The sequence below is a fragment of the Physeter macrocephalus genome, chromosome 17 (assembly GCF_002837175.3).
Source record: "Physeter macrocephalus isolate SW-GA chromosome 17, ASM283717v5, whole genome shotgun sequence".
In the NCBI taxonomy this organism is placed as follows: domain Eukaryota; kingdom Metazoa; phylum Chordata; class Mammalia; order Artiodactyla; family Physeteridae; genus Physeter; species Physeter macrocephalus.
The window spans coordinates 19,445,109-19,463,475 of record NC_041230.1 but is presented as its reverse complement, the minus strand read 5'-3'; the positions used below and the strand labels follow the sequence as shown (position 1 = coordinate 19,463,475).

The following is an 18,367-nucleotide window of genomic DNA, read 5'->3' as shown; positions in this document are numbered from 1 at the left end:
CATATGATTAGGTTACATATACCTGAGTTATCAACTGATTAGTAACCTTAATTACATCTGCAAGGTCCTTTTGCCATTTAACAGTTATGAAAATAACACCAAGTGGCAGATGTCCCTGCATCACGGGGCCATCTAGAATTCTGCCATCACAGGCAGTCACTTATAAAGCTGCTAGATTGGGAGTTCCTTTAGGGAAAATAGCAGTTTTATTTATCTTTGCATCTAGCTTCTAATACAGGGCTTAGTAAATATCCAGGAGGGGTCTGTTGAGTAAATGAGATCTAGGGTAAAAAGAGAAAATTCAAAATTGGTAATCTTGTATTAGGGTCAGGAGACCTTGAAGACTAAGACACCTGCTTGTTGAGATACTTATTGCAGAGAGTTTGTGAAGTCCAGTCAGATGACAGCTGGAATCCTTAACAGAAAAAACTTGAAAGCTCTGAGAGACTGTAGAAATACATGTTTTAGTTGGGTTAGTTTGTATATTTAACTCTATTTGTTATAATTTGTTTGTTTCTTCAGAAAATAAAGCATTTAAAGTTCAGGCAAGTGGAGAGGCAGATGTAGCTGAACGAGTGGATCTAGAAGAGCTGATTGAATGTGCAACTGGTAAAATGGAGCTTTACGTGAGAGCTGACCTTTCTGAGCAAGTCGAAGGCAATTGTGAAATTGTAAATGAACTAGTTGCTGCCTCCACACAAAAAGGCCAGTTGAAGAAGAAAAGGTTGAGTGAACTGGGGATCACACAAGCTGATGACAACTTAATGTCACAGGAGATGTTTGTTTCAATTGTGGGGAACCAGTTCAAGTGGAACGGGAAAGGGAGTTTTGGCACATTTCTCTTTTGACCACTGTGATGTAAATAGATAGCAAGATATTGGATTTTGCACATGCTGCACCCAAGAATCACTGCTGCTATCATACTTTGCTTTATGTCTGTATTTTATATCTGATATATTCGATTGGGTTTGAGTGCAACATAGATTTATTTCTGTCTGCAGGTGTTGCACATAAAACACTCTCTATAAAGAAGGTCATAAAAACATAAAATAGAAAATATTTGGAGATTTCTTATCTAGAAAGTCTTGCTTTTTCAAACACATAGTTCTCATATTAAGTCTATTAATAACTTTCTAGTATAAATACACTTTAGCACTTCAAAGAGGAGGAATAAAAGGCAGGGAATGCAAGATGAGTGCACAAAAACGCAGTAGGCATCAATGTGCAGTATTCTTATAGTTGTCTTTTTAATCCCTGTTATAGTGAGTCTGTAATCCATGCTTTATTTGCATAATACTTGTCTTAAAAGCTTTTATGATTGGGAGGTTATCTCCCTTATCAGGCTTATTATTGAGAATCTGAGTGGGAATGCCTTTTTATGTTGAACTATGTAATCATCAAAACAGTAATAGCATAGCAGGTTTGAAACAGAAATGAAATGTGTTATTCAGAGCCAATGCATACATAGAGCATTTTCACTACTGCTGAATATGAATGATTAAAAAGAAGGTGCTTTTCTTTCACCAACAGTATTCTGATCAAATTTCTTACATAGTCAAAATGATTACCTATACAACCTGTATCAGCTCTGTGTTCTTGATATCATATTGTAAAATACAGCTTTTAAAAGTATTTATATTTTAAAAAAGTATATGTGACATTAAAATTCCTACTGATTAAAATTATAATGTTGAAATAATAAATTGAATCTTGGTATATTTTTCCAATTGCATTATGGGCCATAGTGCCTGTGTAGCATGTGTGATCCTTTGAAATACATACAATATTTTGATATCTTTTTAGTGTTTCAGAGAGAGTATTAAGATTTTTCCTCAGTCAAGTCGTTTCTTAAATTTGAATAAATTATAATTTTATTTTTCAGATGCTATTAAATGTGGAAGGATTTATGTTAGTTTTTTTGTTTGACCATTGAAAGGCATTTTTCTTTTACTGTTGAAATCCTGTTGCAAAAGTAATGCTGGGGGCTTCCCTGGTGGCGCAGTCGTTGAGGGCCCGCCTGCCGATGCAGGGGACACGGGTTCGTGCCCCGGTCCGGGAAGATCCCACATGCTGTGGAGCCTGCGCGTCTGGAGCCTGTGCTCTGCAATAGGAGAGGCCACAACAGTGAGAGGCCCGCGTAACGCAAAAAAAAAAAAAAAAGTAATGCTGATTAATTCTGCATCAACTTGAGCCAAATACTTATTTAAAAACCATTTATTCAACTTAAAAAAATCAGGGCTTCCCTGGTGGCACAGTGGATGAGAGTCTGCCCGCCGATGCAGGGGACACGGGTTTGTGCCCCGGTCTGGGAAGATCCCACATGCCGTGGAGCGGCTGGTCCCATAAGCCATGGCCGCTGAGCCTGTGCGTCCAGAGCCTGTGCTCCGCAACGGGAGAGGCCACAGCAGTGAGAGGCCCGCGTACCGCAAAAAAAAAAAAAAAAAAAATCAAATTGGTTTTCCAATTAAATTTCCTTTTTATCTTAGAGTTTAGACTTTGTATATTCTCCTGTAACTTGCTAGAGTATCAAGAGAATGACAAGTAACTAGGTAAGTTACTTATTGTGCCTTATTATAGGATGATGGTTTTTCAGATTTCATTTCTATCTTAGTTTAAATCTAATCTTACATTAATTTTTATTCAAATTTATAAACTATTTGTGAATAGGACTAGTGTAGTCTTATTTAAGTCATGTAGAGTACTTTTGCTTATTGGGGAGAGTTGAGCATCTCAGACGACTTAGTCCATGGAGTAGAGAGAGCCCTGGAGGGATGTGGATTTGACAGTTGAGGTGAAAACACTGACATGGAAAAAGTATTTACTTGAGTTTTAAGTATTAACGTATACTCAAATCTGCTTTTCTGGGTCTTGTGACTTGTTTACATACTGCTTGTCAATTACAAGATTATAAAAATATTTTATATTATCTTCTAGTACAAGTAGGCTTGTTTAAATTCACATTTCTAATCCATCTGTAATTTGGTTTTATGTGTGATATGGTGTAGAACTCTTTTTCTCTAAATGGTTAGCAAGTTCTCATGATATTGTCTATTGAATAGTTCATTTTTTCCCCACTTAATTGGAATCATGCTGAATTCCTGTGTTTGCCTACAGTTGACCCTCTGGCTTAAAAACTCTTGTCTGATAATCTCCAGCTAAATGTATATTCTGTTACTAGGATCCAGCTCACTAGCACTCAATCACATTTGACTAGAAAAAATGTTTTCTAGCCATCCTGCATTGTAGCAAGTTGTTTTTCCTCCTAGTAACTTGAGGAAAATGTAGCCTCACTTCCATTCCATTCTTATTTTTCAAGACCTTCTTGGCTATTGCGCTGCTTTTTTTTTTATTAGCATTTAGCAGCTTTTTTGATATAATAAAAAATCATCAATTTTAAGTCTACAATTCTGAGTCTTGACAAATACATATAGTTGTGTAACTACTACCACAAACACAATATTGAAAATTTCTATCATCTTTAAAAGTTCTCATTTTTCTTTGCAGTCAATCCCCCCCCTCCCCAACCTTGGACCCTGGCAACCTCTGATCTGCTTTCAGTCACCATAGTTTTGCATTTTTTAGAATTACATATAAAAAGAATGACTCATTATATAGTCTTTTGTGTCCATCTTCTTAAGCTTAGTATAATGCTCTTAAAATACATCTATGTTGTTTCCTGTGTCAGTAGTTTGTTTTTATTGCTGAGTAGTTTTCCATTGTGTGGATATTGAGTATTGTGTATTCATTCACCTGTTGATGGGCCACATGGGTTGTTTGTAGTATTTGATTATTATGAATAAACTTGCTAAGAATATTTGGGTAAAGGTTTTTGTCTGAACATGTTTTTATTTCTCTGGTGGTAAATACCTGTGAGTGGGATTGCTGAGCTGTATAGTAAGTGCACATTTTACTTTATTAGAAAGTTCCAAATTGTTTTCCAAAGTGGCTATCCCATTTTGCTTTCCTACCAGCAGTGTATGAGAATTCTAGTTGCTCTACATCCTTGCTAACGCTTGATATTGTCATTCTTTAAAATTTTAAGTATTCTAATGGGTGTGCAGTGATAGCTCACTGTGTTTTTAATTTGCATTTCCCATATGATTAATGAGTTTAGCATCTTTTCATGTGCTTTTTTGCCATTTCTATATCTCTGGTGAAGTGTCTATTCAAATCTTTAGCCTATTTTAGTCCCCCCAAATCAGGTTGTTGTATTGAGTTGTAAGGTTTGTGTGTATTTTTTTTAAAATTCTGGGTGCAAGTTTTTAATCAAATATATGTTTTGCAAATATTTCCTTTCTGCCTGTGGCTTGGGTTTTAATTTCTTAACAGTACCATTTAAGCAGCAGAAGTTTAAATTTTGATCAAGTCCAGTTTATCAATTTTTTTTTTATGGTTTGTGCTCTTTATGTCTTATCTGAAAATCTTGTTTTCTCCTTTCCTACCTTCTTTTGGATTGAGGGTTTTAATTTTTTTTTAATGGATCCATTTTACCTCTACCCTTGGCTTATTATATATACATATATATATAGAATATATATTATATATATTATATATTTTATAGTTTTGCTTCAGGGCAGTAGTTCTAAACCAGAAGCAAGTTTGGCCCCCTACCCCCATCCCAAAAGGACATTTGCCAAAGTCTGGAGACATTTTTGGTTGTCACAACTGGGAGTGATTATTGTGCTAATGGTATTTATTAGGTAGAGGCCAAGGATGCCACTAAACATCTTAAAACACACAGGACTACCCTCACATCTGGAATGACATTTTGGCCAAAAATGTCAATTGTGCCAAGATTGGCTCCTGCTCCAGGTCAGGGCTTGGCAACTTTTTCTGTAAAGAATCAGAGAGTAAATATTTTATGCTTTCTATGACATACATGGTCTCATATTTCCTTCTACCAACCCCGTTCCAAAATGTAAAAAAATTCTTAGCTTCTGAACTGTACAAAAATAAGTAGCAAGATGGATTTGGCTTATGGCCTGAATTTGGTGACCCCTGCTCTAGAGTTTACAATACATAAACTACCTTCAAATATTTTATCACCTTATATGTAAGGTCCATTTTCCCTTCTATCCTTTGTGCTATTGTTGTCAAAACATGTTACTCTTAGATATGTTATAAGCCCCTCAATATTTTGCATCATTTTTGCTTTAAACTATTAGCCTTCAGAAAGATTTTAAAATGTATCTTTTATATTTATTAACGTATGGACCATTTCTGGTACTCTTCATTCTTCACTGTATAGATCCAAATTTCTATTTGGTATCATATTCCACCTGAATAACTTTCTTTATCATTTCTTTTGGTATAGGTCTGCTGCAATGAATTCTTCTAGATTTCGTTAGTCTGAAAATGCCTTTATTTTGTCTTCAATTTTGAAAGATGACTTATTGCTGCTTAGAGAATTCTAAATTGACGGTGTATCAGTATTTAAAGATGTTCCACTGTCTTTTTGCCTACATAGTTTCTGGCAAGCAGACTCTTTTTAAGATTTTATCTCTGGTTATCAGCAATTTCATTATCCTGTATATTTGTGTGGATTTCTTTGTTTATTCTGCATGGAGTTCATTGTACTTCATTGTGTGAGTTTACTTTTTCAGATGATTTTTCTGTTCTACTCTCTCTCATCTCTCTTTCCTTGACTCTAATTACATGCATGTTACTCTGGGGTTTTTTAGTCCCTAAGGTCACTGATGCATTATTCATTTTTCAGTTTTTTTTTATGTGTTTCACTTTGGATAGTTTCTATTGCTATGTCTTCAAGTTTACTAAAATTTTCTTACACACAGTTTAAACCGCTGTTAATCTCACCCAATGAATTGTTCATTTCAGATATTATATATTTTAAATCCTAAGATGGTTTTTTGGGGGGACTCTTTATAACATCTTTCCTTTCTTTCTTCAACATGATTGTATTTACTTCTACTTCCTTGATCATATAGGACATATTTATAATACCTATTGTAGTATCCTTATTTGATAGCTTTATCCTCTTGCTTCTGTGTCTGTTTCTGTTGATTGATTTTTCTCTTGGTTATGTGTCATATTTTCCTGTTTCTTTGCTGGCTGCTTATTTCTGATTGGATGCTAGGCATCTTGAATTTTATGTTATTGCTGTAATTTGTTTTAGTCCTTTAAAGTATTGGCTTTTTTTTTTTTTCCTGGAATGCAGTTACTTGGAATCAGTTGAATCCTTTCAATGTTTGCTGTTAAGCTCTGTTTGAGCAGCCTATAGTCTAGGGCTAATTTACACCTCTCTTACCCTTTCTAGAAATCTATCTGGTGCCCCATGTATTATGAGGTCTTTTCACTCTGGCTGGCAGGAGTGAAGTTTTTCATGCTCATTCTTTTCTGGTTACCCTTTCCACAGCCTTGCATAGTTTCTTCTCACGCATATGCAGGTTGGTACTCAACCAGTACTCAAGGAGACCCACTGCAGGTTTCTGAAGCTCTCTTTCTGTGCATCTCCCTTCTCTAGTACTCTGCCTTGCAAATTCTGGGTGCCTTGGCCTCTAAACTCTAATTTCTGTTTCCTTACCTTAGTGAATCAACTGTGCTCTGTTCCCCCTCCTTGTACTGAGGCCTGGAAACTGCCTCCAGTCAGTAAGCTGCTATAATTTTGTTTCCCTTCTCAGGTATCACAGTCCTGTGTTATCTGTTGTCTGATGTCTGGAAAACCATTGTCTCATGTTTTGTCCAGTTTTCTAGTTATTTAAGGTAGGAGGGTAAATCTGAAACTTGTTACTCAATCTTGACTAGAAGTGAAATTCTTCTTGAATCCTCCAGGTTGGAACCATTTCCAGAGGAAATGAGGACTCTATGTTAGAACCAGTTGGTAACCAGGTCAAGTTTCTGAGTTTCTCTAGCTTATTTCTGTTGAAATCTTTACTAGACTGGTTGGTATTTGACCATAAAAACATTTTTGGCGCATTTAAATAAAGGGGAGTGTGGGTGGGGTGGTGTCACAGGCCATTAACTTTTTCGGTTGAACACATTCACATTCTAGAATCTTAGCCAACTCTAATTTGGTTTGCTCACATCCAAAATTAGGAGGTTTCTGCATTCAGACTTATTTGTGTGGGTGATGTCAAGGCTGGTTGGTAAATAAAATCCTGTCTTATTAAGAAGCATGTATGAGCTTACCATGCATGCATGCTTTTGGAGTTCAGCTTTTACTGCCTTCAGGCCAGGTGGGCTGACAACTTTTTCACTGAAATAATCTTGTGTATAGCTCTTTAAAGGCCATTTTGAATAAAATTGGACCAATTTAGCAAGCAATTAAAAACTAATTAGAATCTTTGCATTATTTTCATGTGAAGCATAATGCATTGCAGTTACTTGTGAATGTTCTTGCAAAATCAAGTATCCCTAATTTATAGTTGGTCCTTGAGCTAGAGGCAGCTCTCCTAGGTGATAGCTGGTGATATTTGCCATCAAAACTTTTAGGAATTCACATACTGTTTTATTTTATATTGCTCAAAAATTTTCTGAAGGTGTTAGTCATATAACATTAATGTGGCTTTTGGTACATTAATAAAATGCTCCTGCACTTAGCTTTTCTTCAGTGCTTACGAGGTACCAAATGAGCTGTAAGGAAGATGAGCAGACAGTTTAACACTTTCTAAAGTAATATTAAGCTTTATAGCACTAGAAATCTATTTAATTCCCTTTCATTGCTTCTAAAATGCATTTCAAATCTGTTGTCATTGGTAAAATGCTCAGAGACATTGGAGAATTATTTTTGACTTTGTGTTTATATCTAAAATTTGCTAGTGAGACAAATCCTCTCCAGTGCTGGAGGAAATTAACATTTTGGCTTTTCAACATAGTTATCGATTAGGTTAGAGTTTACAGTTCCCTGGAGGCTTTCAATTTTATGGGTTTAGAAAGGCTAAAAGATTTCATACTCCTTGGTTTCGGAAAGTCACATTGTCTTGGTCACAGAGTTTTCCTCTAAACCCAATTTTCTGTTCTTTTAAATAACCATTTTGTTAAGCCAAGTCTCTGTAATTCTGTATTACGTAGATGTTGTCCCTTAATTTGAAAAGCAGAATCAATGGCTGTAATTCTCTTTTTAATCAGTGAAAAACGAATTTGTCTAGGCTGTAATTGACTATTCAGCAATTGATAAGGGAGGGCTCTGTGGAATGTAATACCTAATTTGCTGATGGCATTATGTTGGGATGAGGGGAGAGAGCAAATGTGCTCTGCAGAACACTACCACCTAAAAGCTTTTCTGGAGGGGAGGCTGATATGCACTAGTAATGTTAGATAAGTGCTTACACTATGAAATCAACTGCATAATGTCACATGGAATGATCTGAGAATATTAAAGCAAATATTGACAATAGTAAAGCCAAGTAATTTTTCCCAGACAGAAATGTTGGTTTACAGGTATTTTTCTGTAACATGTGTTAGGGCATCTAGGTGGTTGAGGAAAGAGATTGGGTCTTTTCCGCATCCAATTTTTGAAGATGTTAAGGAGGTAGAAAATGGCAGGAGTATAGGAGACTCTCAGAAGATACTATTTTAGAGATCATGGAAATGTATGAATATTTCATGTTTATCCAGCACTTTTGCTTCTAGAGAGTCTAAGGGTAATTTCCACAGGACATGGAGGTGGAATTATTTCAAGTTCAGCACTCATGGTGTTGGTTGTGAATGCATGTGAGTCTGAGTCTTCGGGTATTGCCCAGCCATTTCTAGAGACCAAGCATGTAGGGTCATTATTTCAGCCCCTTTATGTTTTTTTTTCCATGCCGGCTCTATAAGATAACAAGGCTAGAGTACTAGAGGATGATTCTCAGCACTTAGCTGCACATTAGAGTCACTTGATGCACTTAAAAAAAAAAACCTTATGGGGGACTTCCCTGGTGGCGCAGTGGTTAAGAATCTGCCTGCCAATGCAGGGGACACGAGTTCGATCCCTGGTCCAGGAAGATCCCACATGCCACAGTGCATCTAAGCCCGCGAGCCACAACTACTGAGCCTGCGTGCCACAACCACTGAAGCCCACGCGCCTAGAGCCCATGCTCCACAACAAGAGAAGCCACCACAATGAGAAGACCTCTCACTGTATCGGAGAGTAGCCCCCGCTCGCCGCAACTAGAGAAAGCCCACGTACAGCAATGAAGACCCAACACAGCCAAAAATAATAAAAATAAATAAATTAATTAATTAAAAAAAAAACAAACACCTTATGCATAGGCACCCCCAACCTCTCAAGATTCTGAAATAACTGGTCGAAATCAGTTCCGGCATAGATAATTTAAAAGAAAACATCTGTTACATTACTGCCTGGTGGTCATGTATGCAAGAAAGCCCATAACTCTAAATGTCTAGAGTCGTGTGAAAATTCCTTTTTCTTGACTTCTGCCACCAACTACCCATGTGACCTTGAACATGTGAATAACCCACCTGAACATTTTCTGACTTGAGAAATGGGAATACAGCTTTGCTGACATGCTTTAATTTCAGAAGCGTTCCTTAATGTCCAAGTCTCTTAGCTAAGTATTAATATGATAATGTCTGAGTATTCATCCAGTGACTTATCTGGAGAGTGCTCTATGTAAGGCATCCTGCTGGGCATTGTGGGAGAGTGAAGGATGTGTAAGATCCAGCTCCTGCACTCAAGGAACTTGGGTAGGTGGGGAAACACCTAGAAAGAAGTCCCATACAATCTCACACTGTGGCAAATGATCAATCAAAGTATATAGAGGAGAGAGCGCTGTAGACTGGGTGGTAGGGTGACCAACTCATCCGGTTTAACAGCAACTTTCCTGGTTCTAGAACTGAAAGATCCATGTCCTGGGAAAGCCTGCTGTCATCCTACAGTGTTTAAGGCTTAGCAGTGATTGGAATGTGTCTTGGAGAGGCATTTTAGGTGGTGGTAAAAATAATAATTGCCTCTCTACTAATTCTCAACATACACCCTTGTTGCAACCCAGCAATTTTTTCCCAGCTATATAGAACCACAAGAAATGGGTTCATAGCAGCGTTACCAACCAGGGCTCTTAGGCTTCCTTAATCAGTAGAAATTGATAAGGGACCAGACAAAGGTTTACTGGGGTCCCTGCTGCAGCAGGAGGTAGTGAAAACAAGTAACATGTTTCCTTGCTCACTCCTGAGTGGGGGCAAGCTCATTTCTTATATGGGGTCGAGGGTAGGGGCAGGTCCAGGGGCGGGCCAGAGGGATGGCTTAGGTGGTTTGCCCACTCCTTTGGTGGTGTTGTGTGCAGGGGCATGCTAAGACCTGCTTTTGCTCCCAACACCCTGCTTTTGCTCCTGGCTCTTCAGAAGTGGCGGTTGGGATTTTTGGTCTTTTTGTATCTTATTGTCCATAATTTGCCCTTACTGGGCATGCAGGCAGTTACTTTTAGTCCCTTATAGTTTCTTTGTATTCTGTTGCTCAAGGAGTTGTTTGTCCACATGCAAGCACTGCAGCAAAGGGTCCCAGGTCCCAGCCTGTCTCAGCAGCATGGCTCATACTAAGCCCCAAATTGCAGACAACTCAAATGTCTACCAACAGGAGAATGGATATGTAATTGTGGTATTTTCACAACCCAGACTAGTACATACAACATGAGTGAATTTCTCAGATATAATGTTGGGTGAAAGAAGCTAGACATATAAAATAGCAGAATCTATATGATTCTATTTATAGGAAGCTTAAAAAAAGGCAAACCTATTTTATATGATACAAGAAAGAGCAACTGATTACCTTTGGTAGGGGGCTATTTAGAAGGGAATTTGAGGGAGAACTGGTATGCTGGAGAGATTCCTTCTGTTGATCTGGATAGTGGTTACATTGGATGTGTGTGTGTGTGTGTGTGTGTGTGTATGTGTGTGTATGTATTCATTCAAACTGTTCATCTAGGATTTGTGCACTTTATTGAATGAATTGTTTCTCGAAAAAAATTTTTCTTTTTAAAAAAATTTATTCATTTTTTTATACAGCAGGTTCTTATTAGTTATCTATTTTATACATATTAGTGTACATATGTCAATCCCAATCTCCCAATTATTCCACCACCATCACCACCACCCCCCACCCCCCGCTTTACTCCTCTGGTGTCCATATGTTTGTTCTCTATATCTGTGTCTCTAATTCTGCCTTGCAAACCAGTTCATCTGTACCATTTTTCTAGATTCCACATATATGCGTTAATACACGATATTTGTTTTTCTCTTTCTGACTTACTTCACTCTGTATGACAGTCTTTAGGTCCATCCACATCTCTACAAATAACCCAGTTTCGTTCCTTTTTATGGCTGAGTAATATTCCATTGTATATATGCACCACATCTTCTTTATCCATTCGTCTGTTGATGGGCATTTAGGTTGCTGCCTTGACCTGGCTATTGTAAATAGTGCTGCAGTGAACATTGGGGTGTATGTGTCTTTTTGAATTATGGATTTTTCTGGGTATATGCCCAGTAGTGGGATTGCTGGGTAGTATGGTAGTTCTACTGTTAGTTTTTTAAGGAACCTCCACACTGTTCTCCATAGTGGCTGTATCAGTTTTCATTCCCACAAACAGTGCAAGAGGGTTCCCTTTTCTCCACACCCTCTCCAGCATTTGTTGTTTGTAGATTTTCTGATGATGCCCATTCTAACTAGTGTGAGGTGATACCTCATTGTAGTTTTGATTTGCATTTCTCTAATAATAATAATAATTATTATTATTATTATTTTTTTTTTTTTGCAGTACGCGGGCCTCTTACTGTTGTGGCCTCTCCCGTTGCGGAGCACAGGCTCCGGATGCGCAGGCTCCGCGGCCATGGCTCACGGGCCTAGCCGCTCTGCGGCATGTGGGATCTTCCCGGACCGGGGCACGAACCCGTGTCCCCTGTATTGTCAGGCGGACTCTCAACCACTGCGCCACCAGGGAAGCCCTTCTCTAATAATTATTGATGTTGAGAGCAGCTTTTCATGTGCCTCTTGGCCATTTGTATGTCTTCTTTGGAGAAATGTCTGTTTAGGTCTCCTGCCCATTTTTAATTGGGTTTTGTTTTTTTTTTTAATATTGAGCTGCATGAACTGTTTATATATTTTGGAGATTAATCCTTTGTCCTTTGATTCGTTTGCAAATATTTTCTCCCATTCTGAGGGTTGTCTTTTCGTCTTGTTTATAGTTTTCTTTGCTGTGCAAAAGCTTTTAAGTTTCATTAGGTCCCATTTGTTTATTTTTGTTTTTATTTCCGTTACTCTAGGAGGTGGGTCAAAAAGGATCTTGCTGTGATTTATGTCAAAGAGTGTTCTTCCTAGGGACTTCCCTGGTGGTACAGTGGTTAAGAATCTGCCTGCCAATGCAGGGGACACGGGTTCGGGTCCAGGAAGATCCCACATGCTGCAGAGCAATGAAGCCCGTGCACCACAACTACTGAGCCTGCGCTCTAGAGCCTGCGAGCCACAACTACTGAACCCACGTGCAACAACTACTGAAGCCTGTGCACCTAGTGCCCATGCTCTGCAACAAGAGAAGCCACCGCGTTGAGAAGCCCACACACCACAACGAAGAGTAGCCCCTGCTCGCCGCAACTAGAGAAAGCCTGCACACAGCAACGAAGACCCAACACAACCCAAACTAAAAATAAATAAAATAAATAAATTTATTTTAAAAAAAGTGTTCTTATGTTTTCCTCTAAGAGTTTCATAGTGTCCGGTCTTACATTTAGGTCTTTAATCCATTTTGAGTTTATTTTTGTGTATGGTGTTAAGAAGAGTTCTAATTTCATTCTTTTACATGTAGTTGTCTAGTTTTCCCAGCACCACTTATTGAAGGGACTGTCGTTTCTCCATTGTATATCCTTGCCTCCTTTGTCATAGATTAGTTGACCATAGGTGCATGCGTTTGTCTCTGGGCTTTCTATCCTGTTCCATTGATCTTTATTTCTCTTTTCATGCCAGTACCATATTGTCTTGATTACTGTAGCTCTGTAGTATAATCTGAAGTCAGGGAGTCTGATTCCTGCAGCTCCGTTTTTTTCTGTCAAGATTGCTTTGGCTATTCAGGGTCTTCTGTGTCTCCATACAAAATTTTAAGATTTTTTTATTCTAGCTCTGTAAAAAATGCCATTGGTAATTTGATAGGGATTGCATTGAAGCAACTTTACCACATTCATTGATTAGCTTTAGTACTTTTCTGGTGGCATCTTTAGGATTATCTATGTATAGTATCATGTCATCTGCAAACAGTGACAGTTTTACTTCTTCTTTTCCAATTTGTATTCCTTTTATTTCTTTTTCTTCTCTGATTGCCATGGCTAGGACTTCCAAAACTATGTTGTATGATAGTGGTGAGAGTGGATATCCTTGATTTTAGAGGAAATGCTTTCAGTTTTTCACCATTGAGAATCATGTTTGCTGTGGGTTTGTCATATATGGCCTTTATTATGTTGAGGTAGGTTCGAGAGTGGATATCCTTGATTTTAGAGGAAATGCTTTCAGTTTTTCACCATTGAGAATCATGTTTGCTGTGGGTTTGTCATATATGCCTTTTATTATGTTGAGGTAGGTTCCCTCTGTGCCCACTTTCTGAGGGTTTTTATCATACATGGGTGTTGAATTTTGTTGAAAGCTTTTTCTCTATCTATTGAGATGATCGTACGATTTTTATTCTTCAATTTGTTAATATGGTGTTTCACATTGATTGATTTATGTATATTGAAGAATCCTTGCATCCCTGGGATAAATCCCACTTGATTGTGGTGTATGATCCTTTTAATGTGTTACTGGATTCTGTTTGCTAGCATTTTGTTGAGCATTTTTGCATCTATATTCATCAGTGATATTGGTCTGTAATTTTCTTTTTTTGTAGTATCTATGTCTGGTTTTGGTATCAGGGTGAGCTCCTTTAGGTGTAAGGTTAAATTGTTTATTTGAGATTTTTCTTGTTTCTTGAGGTAGGATTGTATTGCTATAACCTTCCCTCTTAGAACTGTTTTTGCTGTGTCCCATAGGTTTTGGATAGTCATGTTTTCGTTGTCATTTGTCTCTAGGTATTTTTTGATTTCCTCTTTGATTTCTCCCGTGGTTTCTAGGTTAATTAGTAATGTATTGTTTAGCCTCCATGTTTTTTTTTTTAACATTTTTTCCCTGTAATTGATTTCTAATTTCATAGTGTTGCGGTTGGAAAAGATGCTTGATATGATTTCAATTTTCTTAAATTTACTGAGGCTTGATTTATGACCCAAGATGTGATCTTTCCTGGAGAATGTTCCATGTGCACTTGAGAAGAAAGTGTAATCTGCTGTTTTCGGATGGAATGTCCTATAAATAGCAATTAAATCTATATGGTCTATTGTGTCATTTAAAGCTTGTGTTTCCTTATTATTTTCTGCCTGGTTGATCTGTCCATTGGTGTAAGTCAGGTGTTAAAGTCCCCCCGTATTATTGTGCTACTGTCAATTTCCTCTTTTATAGGTGTTAGCATTTGCTTTATGTATTGTGGTGCTCCTATGTTGGGTACATGTATATTTATAATTGTTATATCTTCTTCTTGGATTGGTCCCTTGATCATTATGTAGTGTCCTTCTTTGTCTCTTGTAATAGTCTTTATTTTAAAGTCTATTTTATCTGATATGAGTATTGCTTCTCCAGCTTTCTTTTGATTTCCATTTGCATGGAATATCTTTTTCCATCCCCTCACTTTCAGTCTGTATGTATCCCTAGGTCTGAAGTGAGTCTCTTTTAGACAGCATATATATGGGTCTTGTTTTTGTATCCATTCAACAAGCCTGTGTCTTTTTGGGTGCAGCATTTAATCCATTCACATTTAAGGTAATTATCAATATGTATGTTCCTATTACCATTTTCTAAATTGTTTCAGGTTTGTTTTTGTAGGTCTTTTTCTTCTTTTGTGTTTCCCAGTTAGAAAAATTCCTTTAGCATTTCTTGTAGAGCTGGTTTGGTGGTGCTGAATTCTGTTAGCTTTTGTTTGTCTTTAAAGCTTTTGATTTCTCCATCAAATCTGAATGAGATCCTTGCTAGGCAGAGTAATCTTGGTTGTAGGTTCTTCCCTTTCATCACTTTAAATATATCGTGCCACTCGTCTTTTTCTTCTTTTGTGTTTCCCAGTTAGAAAAATTCCTTTAGCATTTCTTGTAGAGCTGGTTTGGTGGTGCTGAATTCTGTTAGCTTTTGTTTGTCTTTAAAGCTTTTGATTTCTCCATCAAATCTGAATGAGATCCTTGCTAGGCAGAGTAATCTTGGTTGTAGGTTCTTCCCTTTCATCACTTTAAATATATCGTGCCACTCCCTAATGGCTTGTAGAGTTTCTGCTGAGAAATCAGCTGTTAACCTTATGGGAGTTCCCTTGTATGTTATTTGTTGTTTTTCCCTTGTTGCTTTTAATAATTTTTCTTTGTCTTTACTTTTTGTCAATTTGATTTCTATGTTTCTTGGCGTGGTTCTCCTTAGGTTTATCCTGCCTGGGACTCTCTGAACTTCCTGGACTTGGGTGGCTATTTCCTTTTCCATGTTAGGGAAGTTTTTTTTTTTTTTTGTGGTATGTGGGCCTCCCTCTGTTGTGGCCTCTCCCGTTGCGGAGCACAGGCTCCGGATGCGCAGGCCCAGCGGTCATGGCTCACGGGCCCAGCCGCTCCGCGGCACGTGGGATCCTCCCAGACCGGGGCGCGAACCCCGTTCCCCTGCATCGGCAGGCGGACGCGCAACCACTGCGCCACCAGGGAAGCCCCCATGTTAGGGAAGTTTTCAACTATAATCTCTTCAAATATTTTCTTGGGTCCTTTCTCTCTCTCTCTTCTCCTTCTACAACCCCTATAATGCGAATGTTGATGTGTTTAATGTTGTCCCAGAGGTCTCTTAGGCTGTCTTCATTTCTTTTCATTCTTTTTTCTTTATTCTCTTCTGCAGCATGAATTCCACCATTCTGTCTTCCAGGTCCCTTATCCGTTGTTCTGCCTCAGTTATTCTGCTATTGATTCCTTCTAGTGTATTTTTCATTTGCGTTATTGTATTGTTCATCTCTGTTTGTTTGTTTTTTAATTTTTCTAGGTGTTTTTTCTTTAATTCTTCTAGGTCTTTGTTAAACATTTTTTGCATCTTCTCGATCTTTGCTTCCATTCTTTTTCCAAGGTCCTGGGTCATCTTTACTCTCATTATTCTGAATTCTTTCTCTGTAAGGTTGCCTATCTCCACTTCATTTAGTTGTTTTTCTGGGGTTTTATCTTGTTCCTTCATCTGGTACATAGGCCTCTGCCTTTCTTTTCTTTTTTTTTTTTTCTTTTTTGTGGTACGTGGGCCTCTCACTGTTGTGGCCTCTCCTGTTGCGGAGCACAGGCTCCGGACGCGCAGGCTCAGTGGCCATGGCTCACGGGCCTAGCCACTCCGCAGCATGTGGGATCTTCCTGGACTGGGGCACAAACCCATGTCCCCTGCATCGGCAGGTGGACTCTCAATCACTGCACCACCAGGGAAGCCCGGCCTCTGCCTTTTGATTTTGTCTATCTGTGAATGTGGTTTTTGTTCCCCAGGCTGCAGGACTGTAGTTCTTGCTTCTGCTGTCTGCCCTCTGGTGGATAAGGCTATCTAAGAGGCTGCGTTATTGTATTGTTCATCTCTGTTTGTTTGTTTTTTAATTTTTCTAGGTGTTTTTTCTTTAATTCTTCTAGGTCTTTGTTAAACATTTTTTGCATCTTCTCGATTTCCCTGTTGGTTGTTTGTCCTGTGGTGACCCAGCACAGAGCCCACAGTCTCCTAGGTGGGACTAATGGCAGACTCCGTGAGGGCTCACGCCAAGGAGTACTTCCTAGAACTTCTGCTGCCAGGGTCCTTGTCCCCACAGTGAACCACAGCTGCCCCCTGCCTCTGCAGGAGACCCTCCAACACTAGCAGGTAGGTCTGGTTCACTCCCCTCTGGGGTCACTGCTCCTACCCCCGGGTTCTAATGCACATACGACTTTGTGTGTGCCCTCCAAGAGTGGAGTCTCTGTTTCTCCCAGTCCTGCAGTCAAATCCCTTGAGCCTTCAAAGTCTGATTCTCTGGGGATTCCTCCTCCTGTTGCTGGACCCCCAGGTTGGGAAGCCTGAGGTGGGGCTCAGAACCTTCACTCCAGTGGGTGGACTTCTGTGGTATAATTGTTCTCCAGTTTGTGAGTCACCCACCCAGCGGTTATGGGATTTGATTTTACTGTGATTGTGCCCCTCCTACTGTCTCATTGAGGCTTCTCCTTTGTCTCTGGATGTGTGGTATCTTTTTTGGTGAGTTCCAGTGCCTTCCTGTCGATGATTGTTCAGCAGTTAGTTGTGATTCCGGTGCTCTCGCAAGAGGGAGTGAATGAACATCCTTCTACTACGCCATCTTGAACCAACTCCGAAAAAAATTTTTTTAATAGTACAATTTATTGAGCACTGCCTATGTGCCCTGCAGTGTGTTAAGCATTATAATCCTCACAGGAATCCTGCCTGGTCTGAGTATTGGCCACTTTAAGCATTCGGCCCAGAAATGGTAAGGGGATTTCTCTTAACCACTAAGGTAATATTTCTCAAAGGGTGTTTCAAGAAACAGCAGTTCTGCAGGTGTTGTCTGCAAAAAGAGCTTGTGGTGAAGTAAGTTTGGAGGGTGTTTAAAGGGGTTCTGTGTATCCCTTTACTGCAGGATTAGTATGCCAGTGTGCACTGTGAATTCCCAAATGGTAGAGGTAAGGGAAGGGGATAGAGTAGGCAAAATTTCCCAAACTTACTTGATCACAGATATTTTGGGGGGAGGAGAAGAATGTTACAGGAGGTTTGGAAACCCTTCCTTCTGCCATTTAAGCAAGGGCCCTTCCTGGGAGAGTTTTCTGGCTGCAGTACTAGGCTGTGCAGGGAAGCAGTAAGACAGAAAGCCAACAGTTAATTTGGGGTTGGGCTATTGAGGGCTTTGAACACCAGGCAAAAGATGATGAACACAGGACACTGATGTTGAAAGTACTTTGAGACTTATCATGGACACAATGACTTGGAGGAAAGAGGTAAGGCTTTAATTAGGAAGCTTCACTGTGGTCTTGGGGTGAGCCAAAAAGGCCCCAAGCTGGAGACTATATCGTAGTGAGGGCATAATCTATAGTATTTGAGCTGGAGAGTCTAAGATATCAAGTCAGTAATCACTTTCTAAGAAATGTTTCACTTTTAATTTCAAAAGTCACGCAGGTCCTGTTATATCTTTTTTTTTTTTTTTTCTGGTACGTGGGCCTCTCACTGTTGTGGCCTCTCCCGTTGCGGAGCACAGGCTCCGGACGCGCAGGCTCAGCGGCCATGGCTCATGGGCCCAGCCGCTCCGCGGCATGTGGGATCTTCCCGGACCGGGGCCCGAGCCCGTGTCCCCTGCATCGGCAGGCGGACTCTCAACCACTGCGCCAC

The 18,367-nt window shown here is 39.2% G+C and overlaps 1 protein-coding gene across 1 annotated transcript in view; it reads left to right on the top strand.

Annotated features, from left to right (window-relative positions):
* The window catches only part of SHCBP1 (SHC binding and spindle associated 1), a 36,995-nt gene extending 35,346 nt beyond the window's left edge, over positions 1-1,649 (top strand). The window contains exon 13 of the mRNA XM_007122551.4: positions 523-1,649. Coding sequence (XP_007122613.2) covers positions 523-848 — 326 coding nt within the window. The 3' untranslated portion in view covers positions 849-1,649. The remainder of the gene's footprint in view (positions 1-522) is intronic.
* The last annotated feature ends 16,718 nt before the right edge of the window (positions 1,650-18,367 follow it).